Below are 17,942 nucleotides of genomic sequence, written 5' to 3' on the forward strand. Positions count from 1 at the left end.
TTAAAAAGAGTTATTTATCTCTGCTCCCCTCTGCGGAGTATAACAGAGATGCCCAGTCCCTTGATTCCCCTCTCTGGGGTTGGATCACTCTGGCTTTCTAGTCAGAGCATCACCCCTGCCATGTGGTACTTTACACAGCCCTGTGGCTGTATCTTTAGGCCTCTCCCAGAGCTGCTGCCCCCTCATCTGGACAGTCCCAAGAACGGTTTTGTTCCCTTTATGAATTAAGGGATCTTACTTACATCTCTGCCTCCTTTCCCAGTACACCTTGCTCTCAGGCCTACAGTACCCATGATCCCTTGGAATTAGAGTCTCCAAAATCCCCTCCTTTCTAAGCTGAAATCAGTAACAGTGCAGAGTTGGACCATGCTTCTTAAAGGGCCAGTTCATCATGGTACAAATTAAATGAAATTAACTAATATAATTAAGTGTTTTTAGCTTCAATCGTGTAATAGGTATTTAGTATGCTATACTGATTTTATTTGTTTCTGAGCCACTGTGCTTGGTTCCCCACAGAAATTCTTCAGTGATTTAATGAGATTATCTCAGACTCCGAGAGATCTGCAGTGACTATTACTCCAAATGAATCACACTACTAGGTGAATGTTTTAGGCTAATGAAACTCTCAACTCAAAACAAACAGAACATGGGGCTTTGGGGAGAGAAAGGGAAGGACATATATTATGTATTGTCATTCTACAATGATATTTTCTTCTTCCTTCTAAGGCAGTAATGCTTATAGCCTGTTTTATAGCTTTGGCATGGCTATGCCAGACACTCAAAACCAAACTCCCCCCCTCTTAAAATAGTTTTTTTGAAGTCAACACAATAAGATTAAGCAGAGAATGGAGTTAAAAATATAGGGCCGGATCCTAAATTGGCATAATCAGAAAATCAGCTGATGTAAATGGAGTTAATTCAGTAAACGCTCGTAGGGGCTACTTCCAATAATCAACTCCATCTTGAATGATCACTTTAAAATATTTTCAGATCTGGACAAGTACTGCAAGAAATTTCCTGCAAACATTTGGTTGAAGTTTGAAATGAATTAGTTTTGGCCACTTTTGTAAGTTTTAGCATTTGTTTTCCAGAAACATTTGAATTATTTAGTTTGATTGGCTGATGAGATTGTCCAACAAACAGTGAAAACAAAAAATGAACAAATAAATACAAAACAGGCTGTTCAGGAAATGGAATGGGTATCAGCAGGAATCACACCTGAGCCTCTTGCATTGACGGATCACTGAGGCCAGAAGTGTTCTAAAGCTATTCAAAATAGCATTCTTCCGCAGACAGTTTTGTCACGTATGGCACAGTGTAATAGCTTCATGACAATCCAGAAGGCCTGAGTTTGGATCACTGAACAGTTTCCATGGCAGCATTTCAGAAAAAGTTTCCCAGGCAATGGCTGACTGTACTGAAGTGGAACAAAATGGGCATTAGGCTTTGGATTCACACAATATAAATGCTAAATGCATTGTTTAACCTGATGTTGCGCAATTAACTAGGAGATTTCAAATCACCACATTTTCTCATAAGCCACTGGAACCCAATACCACACCTAGAGAGAGCAGTACTCCATCCTGGGAGGATGCCTGGGTTTCACCTAGGCCAGTGGTTCTCAAACTTTTTTTTCGCAGACCACTTGAAAATTGCTGAGGGTCTAATGATCTTTCCAAATGTTGTTTGTACCGTTAGCTAACTATTTTAGAGCGCTTTGGATAAAAGTGCTATTATATATGAGTTGTGTGCTTTTATTTGTAGAATAAAAAACCTATTATATATATATATATATATATATATATATATATATATATATATATATATATATATATATATATATATATATATAAATAAAATTAAGGTTTTTTTATTCTACAAATAAAAGCACACAACTCATATTTTAATATTTTACCTTTCTAATGCTATGGATGTGCCCTCTCTCCCCCGCCGCAGCAGCCCTCGAGCAAGGGCTGGGAAGGAAGGGGGTCTCTCCCCCACCACAGCAGCCACAGAGCTGAGGCTGGGAAGGAGGGCCGTCTCTCCCTGGCAGCTGCAGCCCTGCATGTCCGAAATTCCGCCCACCCCCTCTTCTCACCCCACTGCCCCCTTCCACCTACCTCCTATTTCCCGCCAAGGCCACCACCTCACCTTACATATGCATTTTTTCCAGGGTCCAGGCACCTAATTAGTGGAGCCACACCTGTGCAGCTCCACTAATTAGGTGGGTGGGCCTTCATTCTCTTTGGTGTGGCCGCCCAGGCACGTACCTTAGAGGGAACTATCTGCGGACCACTTGAATGGCGCTCGCGGACCAGTGGTGGTCCACGGACCACAGTTTGAGAACGTCTGACCTAGGCTATCCCTGAAATTTGTTTCTAGTGGAGAAGGCATTAAAGAGTCTGTGTGATTTTGCGTGTGACTGTCACAGGAGATTAACATTAGCTAGCCAAGCCTGTATGGTTAGACATGGAAAGTACTCCATCACTTTGCGAATCCATTTGGAAGAAGGATAGCCTGAAGTGGATTTCTGTTCCCTCTGCAGTGGGTTCTGTCTTTTAGTACAAGAGGACGTACTGTATCCAGATCCACTTCTTCTTGCAACATGCTTATATTTAAATCCAGAACATTTTGTTAAGGCCTTGACTCACTGAAGTCAAACTAGAGACAGGAAAGCAACTGTTCGTTAGCCCCTCTATCCTGCTATATCAGCTAGCGAGGCACAGCATTCTGAGAAGCTGTGAAGCAGGTAACAGATCTGGAATGAAGTCAGCCTTGCTGCTCATGGTCTCATTCTACAGGTCCAATGATAGCCTTTGTTTACATGGTGCTACTCCCAGCAATGTCAGTTCTGTGGGTAGAATTGAGCCATTACATTTTTACTCGTTTAATTTAGTTGCAGAGTGATATTACGCTTTGCCCCCAAAAGGCCAGATTCTCCTCTGACCTGCACAGGAGTAAAATAACCCTATAGAAGTCAATGAAGTTACGCAGATGTAAAACTAGTATGAAAGCAGAATCAGGCTCAGTGTCTACTGGAAGCGGAAGGCTGGGCTTGAGCCTGCTCTTAGGGCAGGTCTTCACTACGGGGGGTGTGTGTGTGTGTGTGTCGATTTAAAATACGCAAATTCAGCTACGCGAATAGCGTAGCTGAATTCGAGTTATCGCAGCCGACTTACCCCGCTGTAAGGACGGCAGCAAAATCGACCTCCACGGCTTCCCGTCGACGGCGCTTACTCCCACCTCCGCTGGTGGAGTAAGAGCGTCGATTCGGGGGTCGATTGTCGCGTCCCGACGAGACACGATAATTCGATCCTCGAGAGGTCGATTTCTACCCGCCGATTCAGGCGGGTAGTGTAGACCTAGCCTTATTGTGTCCTAGGAATGCAGGATTATCACTCCTCCCAGCTCCCCTACCAGAATCCATGCCATTTGAATTAAGTTCCAGGACAGTTTTGGAGATATTTTTATTACTGCCACTCAACACACCATGTTAAGTTCTATGGTACATACTGAATACCAACTAGAGTTTAACTCTAAGTGACATACTGAGTCATAGCCTTTAGTTTGTGTGGGAGTTGATCTGAAGCTCCATTGGCTCTTAACATTTGTTGACACCTGGCACTCTTAGCTCCAAAGTGATTCCTAGGGTTTCTCAGATGGCAACAGAACAAATGGCTGGTCAAACGTATCAATCTACTGTCCAAGGAAGTTCCAGAGAGCATCTTAGGGATCAGTAACACTAAGGGGAGACCATCCATCTGCTGAAGATTGCATCCGATGTAAACTTTAGCTTGAGGACCAGAAAGCATTAACGCAGGGGTTCTCAAACTGGGGGTCGGGACCCCTCAGGGGGTCACGAGGTTATTACGTGGGGGGTCATGAGCTGTCAGCCTCCACCCTAAACCCCGCTTTGCCTCCAGCATTTATAATGGTGTTAAATATATAAAAAAAGTGTTTTTAATTTATAAGGGGGGGGGGGGTATCACACTGAAAGGCTTGCTATTTGAAAGGGGTCACCAGTACAAAAGTTGGAGAAAAACTGCATTAATGCACACAAGTGTATTTAATCTTCAGGAGTCTTAAACTTCTCCAACCAATGCAGCATTTAGAGTTAGATCCAAGGTTCCTTTAATAGAGGTATGTCAATTCAGGACAGGTCATACTCATCATTCAAAGCATGTGGATTGAGAGAGTCACTGCCTGTTAAAGAGCATTCTCTGCAAACTTTGTTTATTTTCATCTGGTGTGCAGTGTGTGAGAGCCAAAGTGAGCTGATAATGGGGATCTGGTTTCACACTTTTGGGGTGACAAATCAGAGGGGAACAGTTTGAGTGTCTGGTAACTAAGAACTCAGGAAAAATGCATTTGGGGAGACCTGTGACTGCAAGGGCAGTTGGTATCAATCTGCAAAGCATAACGAGGCTGGTGAGAGCCAAAGTGAGACCGTATGCTCATGAGCAGGCTACTGGTGTCAGGGAATAGACCCATAACTGCACCGCACAAAGAGGCCAAAGTTCTAGGGCAGGCGGGGACATAACCCCTTTCTGTTCTGGGTGGACCCCGAAGTGTCAGAGCCAGATCCTTAGCTGCTGTAATGTGGTGTAGCTTCATTGCCTTCAATGGAGAACTGTTGATTTATACTAACTGAAGGTCTGGCCCATTACATTTAAACTCTGCTCCACTACTGGCAACCCTATAGTGCCTTTAATCTTCAGGAAGCCTAAACATGGGATGGTTGAGGTTAATGATTTTATGGGGATGATCATGTGAAACACCACATCTGAAAGCCACATTATAGGGTCGTGAAGATAAAGGCAGATGGATGAGGGGTAGGGGAAGGACCACATGGATCATGGCCCCGTAGGATTATGATACCAGCCTCTACCCCGGGAACGTTTCCCCTCTCCTATCGTGGGGAGAGCAGGGTTGTGGTGGAGGTAGTTGGTGGGCTACTCATTGTGCAGAGTCACTTCTTCCTTGTGCTCCCCCCACTCCATGTTTGAGACATACCTGTCTCCCCATGCGTGCTCATCTCCCCCACTCTGAGTACACGCCCCTGAGAGATCCGATTGCTCTCTCCTGCAGCATACAACCTATATCATGCTATAGAATGGACCAAATAGGCAGGTAAGATTTAAGGGGACTAGGTGGGTTGCAGCAGCTGGCAGGTAGGTGTCAATGGGGCAAGAAGGTGGATCTCAGCATCTGGATGTCAGAGTGGGCTGCTGACCATCCTTGGGGGCAGGTGGACAGTAGCAGTGGGAATGAGGGTGTGTTTCTTGATCTTGGGGTGAGCTATGTAGATCATGGTAGGTAGGTGCTTCTTGATCATGGGAGGGGGAGTGATGGATATGAATAAAGAAGGCTTATGAAGGGAGTTTCAATGCAATAGGAAAATAGCAACTCTATTTACACAGCTGTTAGAATACCCCACCAAAGTGGGTCAGGGTGAAAAGGTCAGCACAGACAAATGTAAAACATTTAGTATGGGAGGAAGGACTCAAGATAAGTCAAATGTACTAAATGAAATGGTTATCTAAAACACTGATAGCTAGAGAGATGCAAGGGTTATGGAAAAAATTCAGATCAACCATTAACCCAATGAACAGCTGCAGGGAATAAAAGCAAACAAGACACTATATCCATTTAGCCTGACAGAATATTAACAGAAGACACAGTAAAGTATTTGGTGGATCCCCCTAGGAAACTGAGTAGTGCTGGTGTGAATGTTACTAGTTATTGGTCTATTGTAGGCAGGGCTGGTTGCCCAACATTTCCCATTGTAAGACCCTGTTTTCAGTTGTTTATAGTTTTGTCAAACTTTCATTCTGAGTTATCTAGCAACCCAAATGGTTAATTGTCTTGGAAAATTTCGGCCAAAATGATTCAGCTGTTTCTGAGAGGGTGGCTAGGAAAAATATTGTTTTGCCCATGTCAAAGAGTTCTGAAGACCTCTTTTTTTGGAACATCTCCAGTGGCCACTTTTTGTAGCAGGGACTTGAAATTTGGCAGAGGGTGACCTTTGTATCAGGGATAAGCCTTTTGCCTTCCCTGTGAAGAGTTGCTCAAGTCATAAGCCTTTGGGGGGGGGGGGGGAAAATACTGCTGCTTGCACAGGCTCAGTAGAGACTTACATTTTAACATTGAATTCCCTGCAGATTCCCTGCACTGGGCATGTTTCAGCCTGGGGCTGAACAGGACTTTCCTTGAAATTGCAACTAAGACTGCTGTGGGCTCTTCTGGCTCCAGGTTCAGACACCTGAAGTGAGAACAGGGAGCCAGTCTTTCAAGGCTCCCCATGCTGGGCCCCCACAGTGTGAAGGAGGAAGCTGTCCAGTTCAAATGAAGAGGGGACAAGAGCCAGACCAGAGAGGTGGGGGGAGAGAAGACTGGTACTGAGTCAGCAAGGAGACTGGGATGAGAAACCCGAGGAGTGGAGACTGGAATGGCAAGGATACTGGGACTGGGACAGGGATCCAGGACGTGGACAAAGAAAATTTGGAGGGGGAGGGGACAGAAGAGTCTGTGCCCATTAGAGAACACTCCCCTCCAGGGCCTGGAATGGAACCAAGATTCTCCCCATTCCTCTTCAGCCAGCAAATAACTGTGAAACCCACTAGCAAAGTTGCAGGTCCACCTAGAAGATGATAACCTACTATTGCTGTCAGTTACACAGTTAGCACAAATAGCAGAGCTCTGTGTGGTGATCTAAAGGTTCCAGCCCTGCTGATGACCCATGTAGGGGTTGGTATGATGACACATAGTGGAATTTATTTTTTCATTTTTCTTTAAGAACTCTATACAATTATGTACAAAGCAACATTAAAAGATTAAGACTGAAGAGTCAGGTATTCAAAGTTAGGAAATGCCAGAATTAAAGCTACCCGGGCAACCTTAATTCAGCCCCTTTGTGAGCATGCATTATGAGACTGTCTTTAATGACATGATCACAATTCCTGCCCCTTCTCCCCTCCCACCACTGGAATTCTACCTTGTTCAGAGCCCAGGATAGACCTGCTCTAGGGATGAATCCTGGTTGTATAGTGAAGAAGTCTGTTGTCGGTAGGACCCCTGCCTCAGTTGTTGAAGTTGGAAGGTGTGCAGTGACTGAGGCAAGGGATTGCAGGAAGATAAAGGATGGCCTCATGGTTAAAGAAGTTGAATCCTGTCCTGAAGACTTGGATTCTGCCTCAGACTTTGTGATGCTGGGCAAGTCACTTCAACCAAACTTTTCACAAATGGTCACTAGCTGTGTGTTCCTCATTTTCTGGGGACCTGACTTGAGACCCTGGGGTCTGATTTGCACAAGAGCTGAGCACTCACAGCTGCAATTGAAGCCAACAGGAGCTGTGTTTGCATATATATTAAGTGCTATATAATGGTAATTTCTCTGAAAAAAAAAAAAAGTCAGGTCCTATGCACTCAAAATTAATCGATACCTTTGACCTCTGTGCTTCAGTTGCCCATCTGTGAAGTGAGGATATAGCCACCCCTTCATCTCACAGGGACACTGAAAATAAAATACGGTCTGTGATGCCTTCTGACACTGCAGTGATGAACAACATAGAAAATCCCACGAGAAAATTAATAATTCTGTCTTCAGAGCAGGGTTTGAATAGTGTGCAGTAAACAAGGCCTGGGGCCACCCATTGAAAAATGGATAAAACAAATCTTGAATAGTTTTTCATTAAGTGAACATCATAGGCACTGACTCCGTGGGTGCTCAGGGGCTGGAGCACCCACGGAAAAAAAAATAGTGGATGGTCAGCACCCATCAGCCACAGCTGTTCAGTGGCACCACTGCCTATCAGCTGTTTGGCAGTGCCCCGATGAGCTAATCGGCAGGCCACGGGGAGAGGCTTGGAGAAGGGCAGAGAGCAGCGAGAGCGAGTGGGCAGGGGCCTCGTGGGAGGAGGGCGGAGCAGGGGCAGGAAGAGGCGGAGCGAGGGTGAGGCCTTGGGGGCGGAGCAAAGTTGGAACACCCCTGGGGAAAACTAGAAGTCGGCGCCTATGGTGATCATCATCCGTCTTAGGCTTTAAGCAAGGCAGAGGTGTGGTGGGCTAAAATCCAATATGTGGTCACATAACTGGAGATGATCATAAGGTTTATGCACAAGAAGGCTGAATTATGATTACACAGGTAGTGTACTTGTGTTAAGTACATAGAGAGGTTGGCTGGGATGAAGTAGGACAAAGGCAAGGACAGAAGGCTTATGGGTTCATGTGGGAGGCTATCAGACCACTTAAGGGAACTTTGGCTTTGGAGAGGATTCCATGGACAGCAGCAAAGATGAGTCCAAGTCTGGAGAATCTACGTGATAAGTATTAAGGGAGCTGGGCTGAGGACAAAGAAGGTGTTTCAGTGAGCTAATGGAAGTGCTCAGTGTTCTGAGAAGGACTAAGATGAAAGAGACTGCTTCCCCTGAAGGACTGAAATGTGTGCACGTGCGGGGACACACTCCACAAGGGGAGAGGGGCAGAGCGGTCTCACACACAGCATAACCAACCTATACAGAATAGGGCACTACAACAAAAGGTGGAAGAGCAAGAAGCTGGTTAAAATAATATTAAGCAGAAAAGGGAAGGCATGCTGGGTTAGATAATCTTATGCTGTCACTAAAGTTAATGGATAAATATTCCTGCAGTGTCCTCAGAAGCTGGAGAGTATTTACTATACAGCACTGGCATTAGCAGGAGGTAGTAGGGAAAGGACTTGCCTATGTTCCAGATGATGATGATGTGGGCATGCACACAATTTGGTATGTGTGTGGACTAATGCTGCCCTGATTTACCCCTGGGCAACCCCAGTGGTTTATGGGGCTCTCGCCTATTCTGCTGAATGCCTTCCATGCATGGATCTCAAACTGCATTACAACTACTAAGAGACAAGTCCTCTTAGCCCTTCAGTAGCTGCAGGACCAAAATATAGCAGAACCCTGTAGTACCACTACATGGGAAAGGCTGGGAAACAGAAGCTATCAATTGAGACCCTTCGGCACTCAGTGTGCACTGGAGCTGGGCTCTGTGGTGGTTGCTCAATGGGAATGTGGCCACTATTACAATCCCTGGGCAGGAATGGTAGCCTGAGATTGGCAGGTGCGCTGAACTCTGCCTCTGGCTTGTCCTCCTCAGCCATTGTGCTGGTTTCTCGCACAAAGCCTTTCATACAGGCTTGGTGTGTGGGCAAAACCAAGGTTTCAAGCTAACGAGTTAACCTTCACATCACCCACATCCAGATACTGAGGCACAGAGCCCAGTAACCTGTGATTTACCAAGGTCCCTGCATGACCATGGTAGAGATGAGAAGAGATGCCAGGGGTCCTGGATCCCAGTCCCTGCTGCTTCCATCACACTACGCTCCCCCTTCTTCTCCAACCCCAGCACTTACAATAAAAAGCAGGAATAATTGAGTATTCTAGGAGGTAGTTTGAAGAGAAGAAATCAGCAACACTGATGGGAGACAGGATGAAAAATTAACTTGAATCAGAAGAGTTTCAGCCCTCTGACCATTGCCTTGTGCAGAATTGTCATTTAAAAGCTTTGACACGAGTCTTTCAAGGGAATTCTGAGATGCATCTGACAGTGAGCACCCACTTCAGATATCACCCTAGCCATCTGCTGTCCCATTATGTCAGTAACCTCTCATCCCTACCACAGATTCTTTGAAGTTAGTCAGCACTAAGAATATTCCATGTTGTATGGAATCTAAGAAAACCAGGACCTGGAACTAACATGAAGCTTGCAACCCATCACCTTGATCTCTATGGGCCAGATTCTGATACCCTTACTCAGAATGAGAAGCGCAATCAGTAGAGCTGTTCATTGAATAAAGTACTACTAAGTCTAAGTGAAGGGATCAAAATCTCATTGTCACATCTCATTTCTCTCACCCTTCATCCTGTCTATTTAGACTGTAAACTCCATGGAGCAGGGATGGCCTTACTATGTGCTTGTACAGTACCCGGCACAATAAAGCCCTGATCTTGATTGGGCACTACTGTAATACAATCAATGGCAGTGATAATGAAACATTGATAACTTTCATTTCTCTCTAGACATGCATGGGACATTTGTAATCCTGCTGCCTCTCAGCCTGATCCTGATGATTTTTGGAGGAATGACTGGATTTATTAGTATTCTTGCCAGGGCCTACCTGCTGCTTCTAATGACGGGATGGCTTTTTCTTTTTGGAGGTATTGTACTGAGTCCTATTTGTTGTTAATGAGACTAAGGGTGACAGAACTGTAGCACTTCAACTACCAGAGGGTAAAGAGACAATGAGAACAGAACCAGCCAAGTGTCTGCTTTCAGACCGAGTGCCTTCACTTCATGTGCTTTCTCATTCGTCTCCTTGCAGATTGAAAAGCTAGTAATCAGCTGACATTTACAACAAGGAATAGCAGAAAGTTACATGTAGTTGTGTCTCGTGGAGGACTGAGAGACATCTTGAACACAGTATCTTCATCCTTGAAAGGTTAAATTCCCTTTCGGCAAATGTTATGTCAGTTTTCTCTTCTAGAGACAAGATTTTTTTTTTTTTAAATCTTAGTAGAATGCAAATGGCTTTGGAATTTATGAAACTTGGCATTATACAACTTTGAACTGTAGTGAGTTAAGGCTTGATCTTAAGCTCAAGGAAAAAAACCAACCAAACAAAAACAGCCATCAGTGGGAAGATATCCATTGACTTCAATGGACTCTGTATCAGGCCTGTAAATTGGGGCTTACATGGTCTGTCCAGCTATTTCATTTATTTTATCCTTACTATTTGCTTTGAGCTAGGAAGCTACCACCCAGCCCTGTGAGGTACCAAATGCCCTCAGTTCTCTGCTCAGCACCATTCATGAATGGCTCCAGTTAATACAAATAACATTAACAGAAACAGGTTCAAGGCTTCAAGTGTCCCCATCAGTACTCTAGGGAGAGTGTTTTTACTTAGGAGCAGGAGGTGAGGATTCCTGGAGCTGGATTAATAATTGCCCCCTCTCCTATTGTAAGGATTTTGATTTGGTGGAATCAAAAAGCAGCGAGCCAGATTGTGACCCAGTGTGAATGAGCATTAAAGCCACTTCTAATCCCCTCTAGTGTTTTAATGATCAAACTGCAAGCTCACTGAAACGGACTGCCCTGCGCCATCTTCATTTACGCAAGCCTCCCACTACCCATTTCTACATTGACTGTTTTTAAGGAAAGCTACCATTGCCCTAGCACATGTACAGCTTCATCAGCAACAGCAATGGTGGAAGAACCACTGTAGACAGGCCACTGTAAGTTCTCAAACCACCATGTCATCTACACTTGCTTGGAGCATCCCAAAGCACCATGTCTTTAGCAATGGCTTACAGTGTAAGGGCCTGATTTTCAGAGATGCCAAGCACTAGGGCCTATTCTGCTGGAAGGTGAGGCCATCACAAGGAGAGAGACATTCCTTCCTGGTAGTTGCACCCACTTTTAACTCATCTCCATGTTGGCCAGTTTATATTTCCCCATGATACTAAGGTAAACTCTGCCAGTAGGGGTTTGGGATCATACAACGTATATGGTAATAAATAGGAGAATTCCCATCATTGTATTTAGAGTTTCCAGTGTCTAATCCTGCTCCATGCTAGCACGTGTGGAAAGCAGAGTGTAAGCAGATGGGGCTCCCACTCTTCTCCTAACAGTACACATTCACTCTGGAGCGGTTCTAAACTCCTTTCTGGGATTTGCCTTTATTGTTAACAACAAAGCAAGCCTCAGACTAAGCTTTCTCCTAAGGTTGGTCCTACAGTTTTCTATTGCAGGATTCTATTTCTGCAGCTGCTCAAAGAGACAGACTTAATTCCCTGTATACATCTGGATTTAAGCTAATTACCAATAGGACCCACGTGGTCTGGGTGACACTGAGTAAGAGTAATTGAGTCTGTTCAGGGTCCTAGCACATGACATCAGCATGAGTCAGCAAAACAACTCTGCATTTCTGCCTAGATATCTGGAACCTGATATCTTGTTACAGTGACAAACATTTTGATAGGTTCAGATGGCAAGAGTTGAGATATGCAGGCCAGGATGCTCTGACATCTAATAATGTCTAACTGATCACCATAATACCTGCATGCAATCAGTGTTTTACAGTGGTGCTCACTATGGAATCTGAGCAGCAAGCCAAAGCAAAATTTACAAGCAGAATCTCTTGAATGAGGAGTGTAATCCTTTATTTTATAAACCTCCAGTATGATTTTGATCCCTACTTCCTAGTCCTACTTCTTTCCAGGGAATTTGCTACAGGCATGAGATTAACATTGTGCGCACAATACCAGAGCGAACTGCATACACACAAATCAGTGAATTCTCTCTTGGAAAAAGAGAGAAGAAACATGGCAGCAGCTTTAATGCAATGTTCTTTCATAACATACATTGCCTTGGTAGAGCAACAAAGCCTATAAATACCCGCCTTGCCACACATTAGCATTAATAGCAATCTTCTATCCATGTACCTCAAAGTGATATACAAGCTACTTAGGGCAAGACTTAACAATACTAACTAAATGTCACAGTACCCTGTGAGGTATTTTAGATTAGGCGTAACTTTCTTCCACCAATAGTATAAAAGTAAAATGGCTGGAAAGGGCCAGGTAAGCCTTTTCAATTCATTACAGTACAACAACTTGACACACAAACACACACACACACACACACACACACCTTGACAACAGCTCTGTGTGGTAGGATTATAAGGAATATTTCACCTGTGACAAGAAATGCAGCCAGCTCTGCAGTGGTACTTGGTAACTGTTTTTAACAGTCCACAAGAATGCTAAACCCAAGTGTAGTGGAAGTTGGGGATTGCAAAAATGATCACATATTGGTGTGCTCAGAACTTAGCAGCAAAGGGTGAAGGCTTCTACTCTAAGCAGAAGATAGAGTTGGGGGACGGGGAGGGGGTAATACATCCTAATAAAAGGAATAGCCAAGTATACAGAATTTTGCCCCCACAACTCTGATGTTATGCACTTTGGATACTTTATAACCAATTACCACTTGCTATAAAACACAAGAAGTTTCCCCCCAGTCAAACAGGTGCAATACCTTGGTCACACTTAATGCCAACAATAAAATTTCAGTCTCACGCCGTCCCCACCCTCCCAGTGTTAGTGGGGGACAGGAGTCCATCTTAGCCTAGATCACTCTGCTGAAGGTTCTTGCAGAGCACTGCTCTACAGCAGCCGCTCCACAGTTGCTTGTTACTTTCCCCCCAAATCAACGGTAACAGCAGCAGCACTGTTCACTCAACAGATAAGTGGGCCAGGCATAGACCTACCTGCTGAGCAGTTCCAGCAGATGGCATGCTGCTGAAACCTGACCAAGACCATGCTGCCTGCCACCCACCTCTGTCAGTCTGCCAAGTCCTGACCCTTTGGTCAGGCTGAGCTTAGGAGGAACGTCCAGGCTATCCCCGAGAATGGCCTTTTCAGCAGGTCACTAGTCATGTCTGCTTTATTAGGATCCAATTACACATGGGTCAGTGAATCAGAATATCCCGTTTCTAAAAGGGAAAGAGAAGGAGGACAAGAGTTGCTGGAAGCAAACAAGCAACTATTTCAGGGATTTGGGAGCTCTGGGCAGAGTGAAGTGCACATCACTGTTTGTGCTTTCACAAGACCAACTCATCATGTAAGCTCCTTGTTTCTGCAGCTGTTCAAGAAGCACCATTCAATAGAAGTGCACGAGAGCAGTGTCACAACAGATTTTGGGGATTGGGAAACCACTGAAGATAGTGTTAAGTGAAAAGCTAAGACACAGAAGATTTGTAATTTATAATGCAGTTTTTCCACTTGGGTTTGATTTGGCCCACTGACTGCTGTAGCTCTGAGAGCTCAGTTGAAAGGAAAATCTTGAACCAGAACCTTAGCTAGTGTAAACTGCTGTAACTACAAATTCTTATGCTGTAGCTTAATGTAGCACACACAGTTTTATACAGAGTGCCACTTTACCTGCTGTTCTATATTGATTGACAATGTAGAACAATATGAAGAGATACTTTAGGCCAGTGGTTCTCAAAGCTGGTCCGCCGCTTGTTCAGGGAAAGCCCCCGGCAGGCCGGGCCGGTTTGTTTCCCTGCCGCGTCCGCAGGTTCGGCCGATCGCGGCTCCCACTGGCCGCGGTTCGCCGCTCCAGGCCAATGGGGGTTGCAGGAAGTGGCGTGGGCCGAGGGATGTGCTGCCGCCGCTTCCCACAGCCCCCATTGGCCTGGAGCGGCGAACCGCAGCCAGTGGGAGCCGCGATCAGTCGAACCTGCAGATGCGGCAGGTAAACAAACTGGCCAGCCCGCCGGGGGCTTTCCCTGAACAAGCGGCGGACCGGCTTTGAGAACCACTGCTTTAGGCTGCAGACACAAACACCAGGGCTTTTTCCTTGCCAGCACAGTTTGTATGTTCCAGGTTTTGGAACAATTTAGCTTGCCACCTCTTAAATGTACCCACCCTGGTTAGAGACTATCAGAATCTAGCAGACCTTCCCTAAACCCCCATGAAAATAATCCCCTTATCCTTATTTGGCAGTTTGTGTAAAGGGGGAAGAGTTTCACCTCATGCTAAGGTCTAGCAAGGCCCATGCACTCCTTCAACCAAGAGTATGAATGTGTTTTACCTCTCTGATGTCCAGATGCATCTGTGCCTCAGTTTCCCACCAAAGAGGTCTTTCGCAAGCTGGTAGGGCAATTTGACCTATGGTCAGACTAGATCTCTCCTTCCTAGGCAAACAGGAGCACAAACAAAACCACCACAAATCTTCTCTTTTAAGTGCTCCACAGATAACTTCACCATCTCTGGGCCACAGTCCTTAGTCACATAATTGCAGCCTTTTCAGGTGGCACAGCTGAGATGTAGAGGAACCCATATCCTTTTGCCCTTTTGTTAGTTAGCCTTGAGAGCCTAAACAAAAAAGCATTCCTCAGCTATAGCCTCTACATTTTCACTGAGGCTGTTCCCTACACTAGCTCACTTCCCAGCATCCTAGACCCTCTTACACATCCTCCATACAGTCCTTTCTAGGCTACTCTGCCAGCACGGATACACACCAGTTCCAGGCCAACCCTTGCATCTGGAGAGCTTCCCAGGCTTCTGCTGGATCTCTGTCAGCTCTCTTCTACCAGAAAGCCACATCTAGGCACTCTGCAAACTCTAATTACCATGGAATCATCCAGTGGGCTGTTCCTGCCACCTCTCTTCCACCCTTTATCCTGTTTCCTTCTTCCCAGCAGGCCTTGCTCCCCGCCCACAGTCACATGATCCAGGTGGAGAAGAGCCAGGCACAGGTGAGAGCTGGGACTTTAAAGGCCCTGCTTACCCTATGTCAGTGAGGGAGAAAGTGAGACTTCAATAATGGACTGGCCTTATGCTAGCCATGTGCACTAGGAGGAATTTCTCTATTTAACACCTGGCTTGGTAACTCTCGATTGCTTTGCACCAGCTTAAGGCCTCATCCTCCCCTATACAGAAGCAGGGGACAGGAAGCTCTGAGAATTTTAATGTACACTGCTCCCTAGGGTTCTTCCATCAGGGGAGTGGGATTAGGGTATCTCCCACCTCCGTGCAGAAAAGGCCTGGGGCTCCAGCCCCCAGATATCATGGATCTTAGCAATTGTCTGGAGAACAAGGCCATTTACATGGAGGCCCCACCCTTTGTCTAAATTCCACAGATGCATGACTCCATTGCAAATGCAGGGGCAAGGATGCCCTGCTCACTGCTGCTGGTGGTGGGAGAGGGAGGCAAGCCAGCCCAGGGAAGTCAGGGAGTATTAACTGTTAGAGTTTTCTCTTGGGGTTTTAGCAGGGAGACAATCTGGGAGGAGCTGAGATGGCCTCCCTGCCCTCAGCCCTTTCTGTCCTCACTGGAACAGAAGCACCTGGGAGGGGCCTTGTACGGAGCTAGGGGAATATGCTGCAGAGGTGGAAATCTCCTTCTCCATGGGCAAAAAGTCCCCTCTGCATCTGCATGGGGAAAGCAGCATGAGGCTGATTCCACAGCAGGCTCTATACACTGCACCTAATAAAAGAGCTGTCCTGAGTGAGCATGCCCTTCCTAAACAGCCTTATACTGCGATCCTATCTTGAATTTAGATTTCACCACCCATCCTGCAGCAATCGACAAATTATGCAGCCACTCTTGAAAAATGTGAATGCTTATTTTGAGTGCCTGGATTTTTCTGGAGCCCAGCTTGACATACCTACAGTCTGATTTTCCGGAAGTGGTGAGCAGTTCCAGTCCAGTCCAGGAGCTGACCATAAGGCTCGAGAGACAAAGTAGGTGAGACAATATCTTTTATTGGACCAACTTCTGGTGGTGGAAGGTAAAAGCTTTCAAGCTACACAGAACTCCTCTTCAGCTTGTGCCTTCCACCAAGAGAAGTTGGTTCAATAAAAAATATTACCTCACCTACCTCCTCTCTCTCATATCCTGGGACCAACGCAGCTACAGCAATTCTGCAAACAGTAAAGCCCAAGGAGTTTTAAGCTGGGGACTCAACATTAGAGACCACACTTGAAAATTTTAGCCTAAATACAAGCAGCATCATTGAGCTGAAATGTATAAACCAGTTCTCTACTTGCACCCGGTGTAGTCATTTACAGCTGTGCAAAGTGTCTATAAAACACTCCTATTCACACCCACTTTTCACATGAGTACACAACTATATAAGGCGCAAAGCAGGGGAGAATCAGGCCCATTATATAATACAGTTTTGTAAGTTGGGCTGTATATTTTTAGGTGTCTGAAACACACATCATTAGATGTACATTGCAGGAAACATGCCGTTTTACATTTTGGTTAATCACTTAAGTGATACAGAGACCAAAACAAAACTAGAGACATTGAGAAGAAATAAAAACAGGGCAGAAGAGAGTCCTGCCTGTGTATACAGGGAGGGATGGCAAAGGAGATCTAGCAGAGCCCTAACCATGCAGTTTAGACTCAGGTAAAGTGGACCCCAACACTATACTGTATTTGTGTTTCCTCTAGGCCTTGTTACGCTCACTGGGATCAGTGTCTACATCGCATACTCAGCGGCTGCCTTCAAGGAAGCTCTCTGCCTTTTGGGAAGGAACAATCTCTTGGAGGAAGTTGACATCAAGTTTGGCTGGTCTTTGGTGCTTGTGTGGGTCTCCTTCATTGCAGAGGTGCTGACTGGGGCAGCGTTCCTGCTGTCTGCCCGAGTGGTAGGCCTCAAACAGAGACGGGAGCAGAGGATCTGAAGCAGCAATGCAGCCTAATGATAATATGGAATCTAACAAGGTGAACTGACTGGATCAATGTGGATAAGAAGAATGGCAAAGCTGCTCCTGAGCGTACCATGCTGCTGAGCTAGCTCTTCTCTTAACCAATGTGCAGTGCTCACTATGGCAACAGTTCATTGTTAAATGTTAATGAGGTGGCCTTTGTGTCTTTAAAAGAAAATAAATTGTGTGTATTTAGTGCTCACTAGACAAGCCCAGAGACTGAGCTGTCCCCTTTTATTGCAGGACAGGTCTAGCACAACACAGCTTCTCCTCTTTCCTTTCCCCCGCCAACTGCCCCTGACAGAGTGCCTCATGACTGCACTGGAGTCCTGTCTCCACAGCCCACTTAATCCTAGGCCTCTGCTGAGACTCCTAACAAAGGTGCCAATTAGTGCTAGCTGTGATGGAAACCTCTCTCCCTTAACAGCTGGCCTGAGACCATCACTACATTTATTGTACATAGGCTACTAAGCAGCCCTTAGACATTGTGACCTTCATGTCTGCTCTTATATAGATTCTATATATCTGAAGACTGGTTAAGAAAGAGTGAGAAAGACAAAAAACACACGAATAATAAAAATGTATATCCTAGCACAGTTTCACTGCACAGAATGAGAGTCAGATTAGTGATCTAGAGTGCCATGGACTTCAGAGTATTTGAAGGGTGACCTAAACCACACAAAT

General features: G+C 45.5%; 1 protein-coding gene across 2 annotated transcripts in view; it reads left to right on the forward strand.

The window, feature by feature from the left end:
* The window catches only part of TMEM114 (transmembrane protein 114), a 28,291-nt gene extending 11,057 nt beyond the window's left edge, over positions 1–17,234 (forward strand). The window contains exons 3-4 of one of the 2 annotated variants that reach the window (XM_065412859.1): positions 10,059–10,196; positions 17,002–17,234. In XM_065412859.1, coding sequence (XP_065268931.1) covers positions 10,059–10,196; positions 17,002–17,234 — 371 coding nt within the window. The remainder of the gene's footprint in view (positions 1–10,058; positions 10,197–17,001) is intronic. The other variant, XM_065412860.1, reaches the window with a different exon arrangement.
* Positions 17,235–17,942: the final 708 nt, after the last annotated feature.

Source organism: Emys orbicularis, chromosome 10 (genome assembly GCF_028017835.1).
Source record: "Emys orbicularis isolate rEmyOrb1 chromosome 10, rEmyOrb1.hap1, whole genome shotgun sequence".
Lineage (NCBI taxonomy): Eukaryota > Metazoa > Chordata > Testudines > Emydidae > Emys > Emys orbicularis.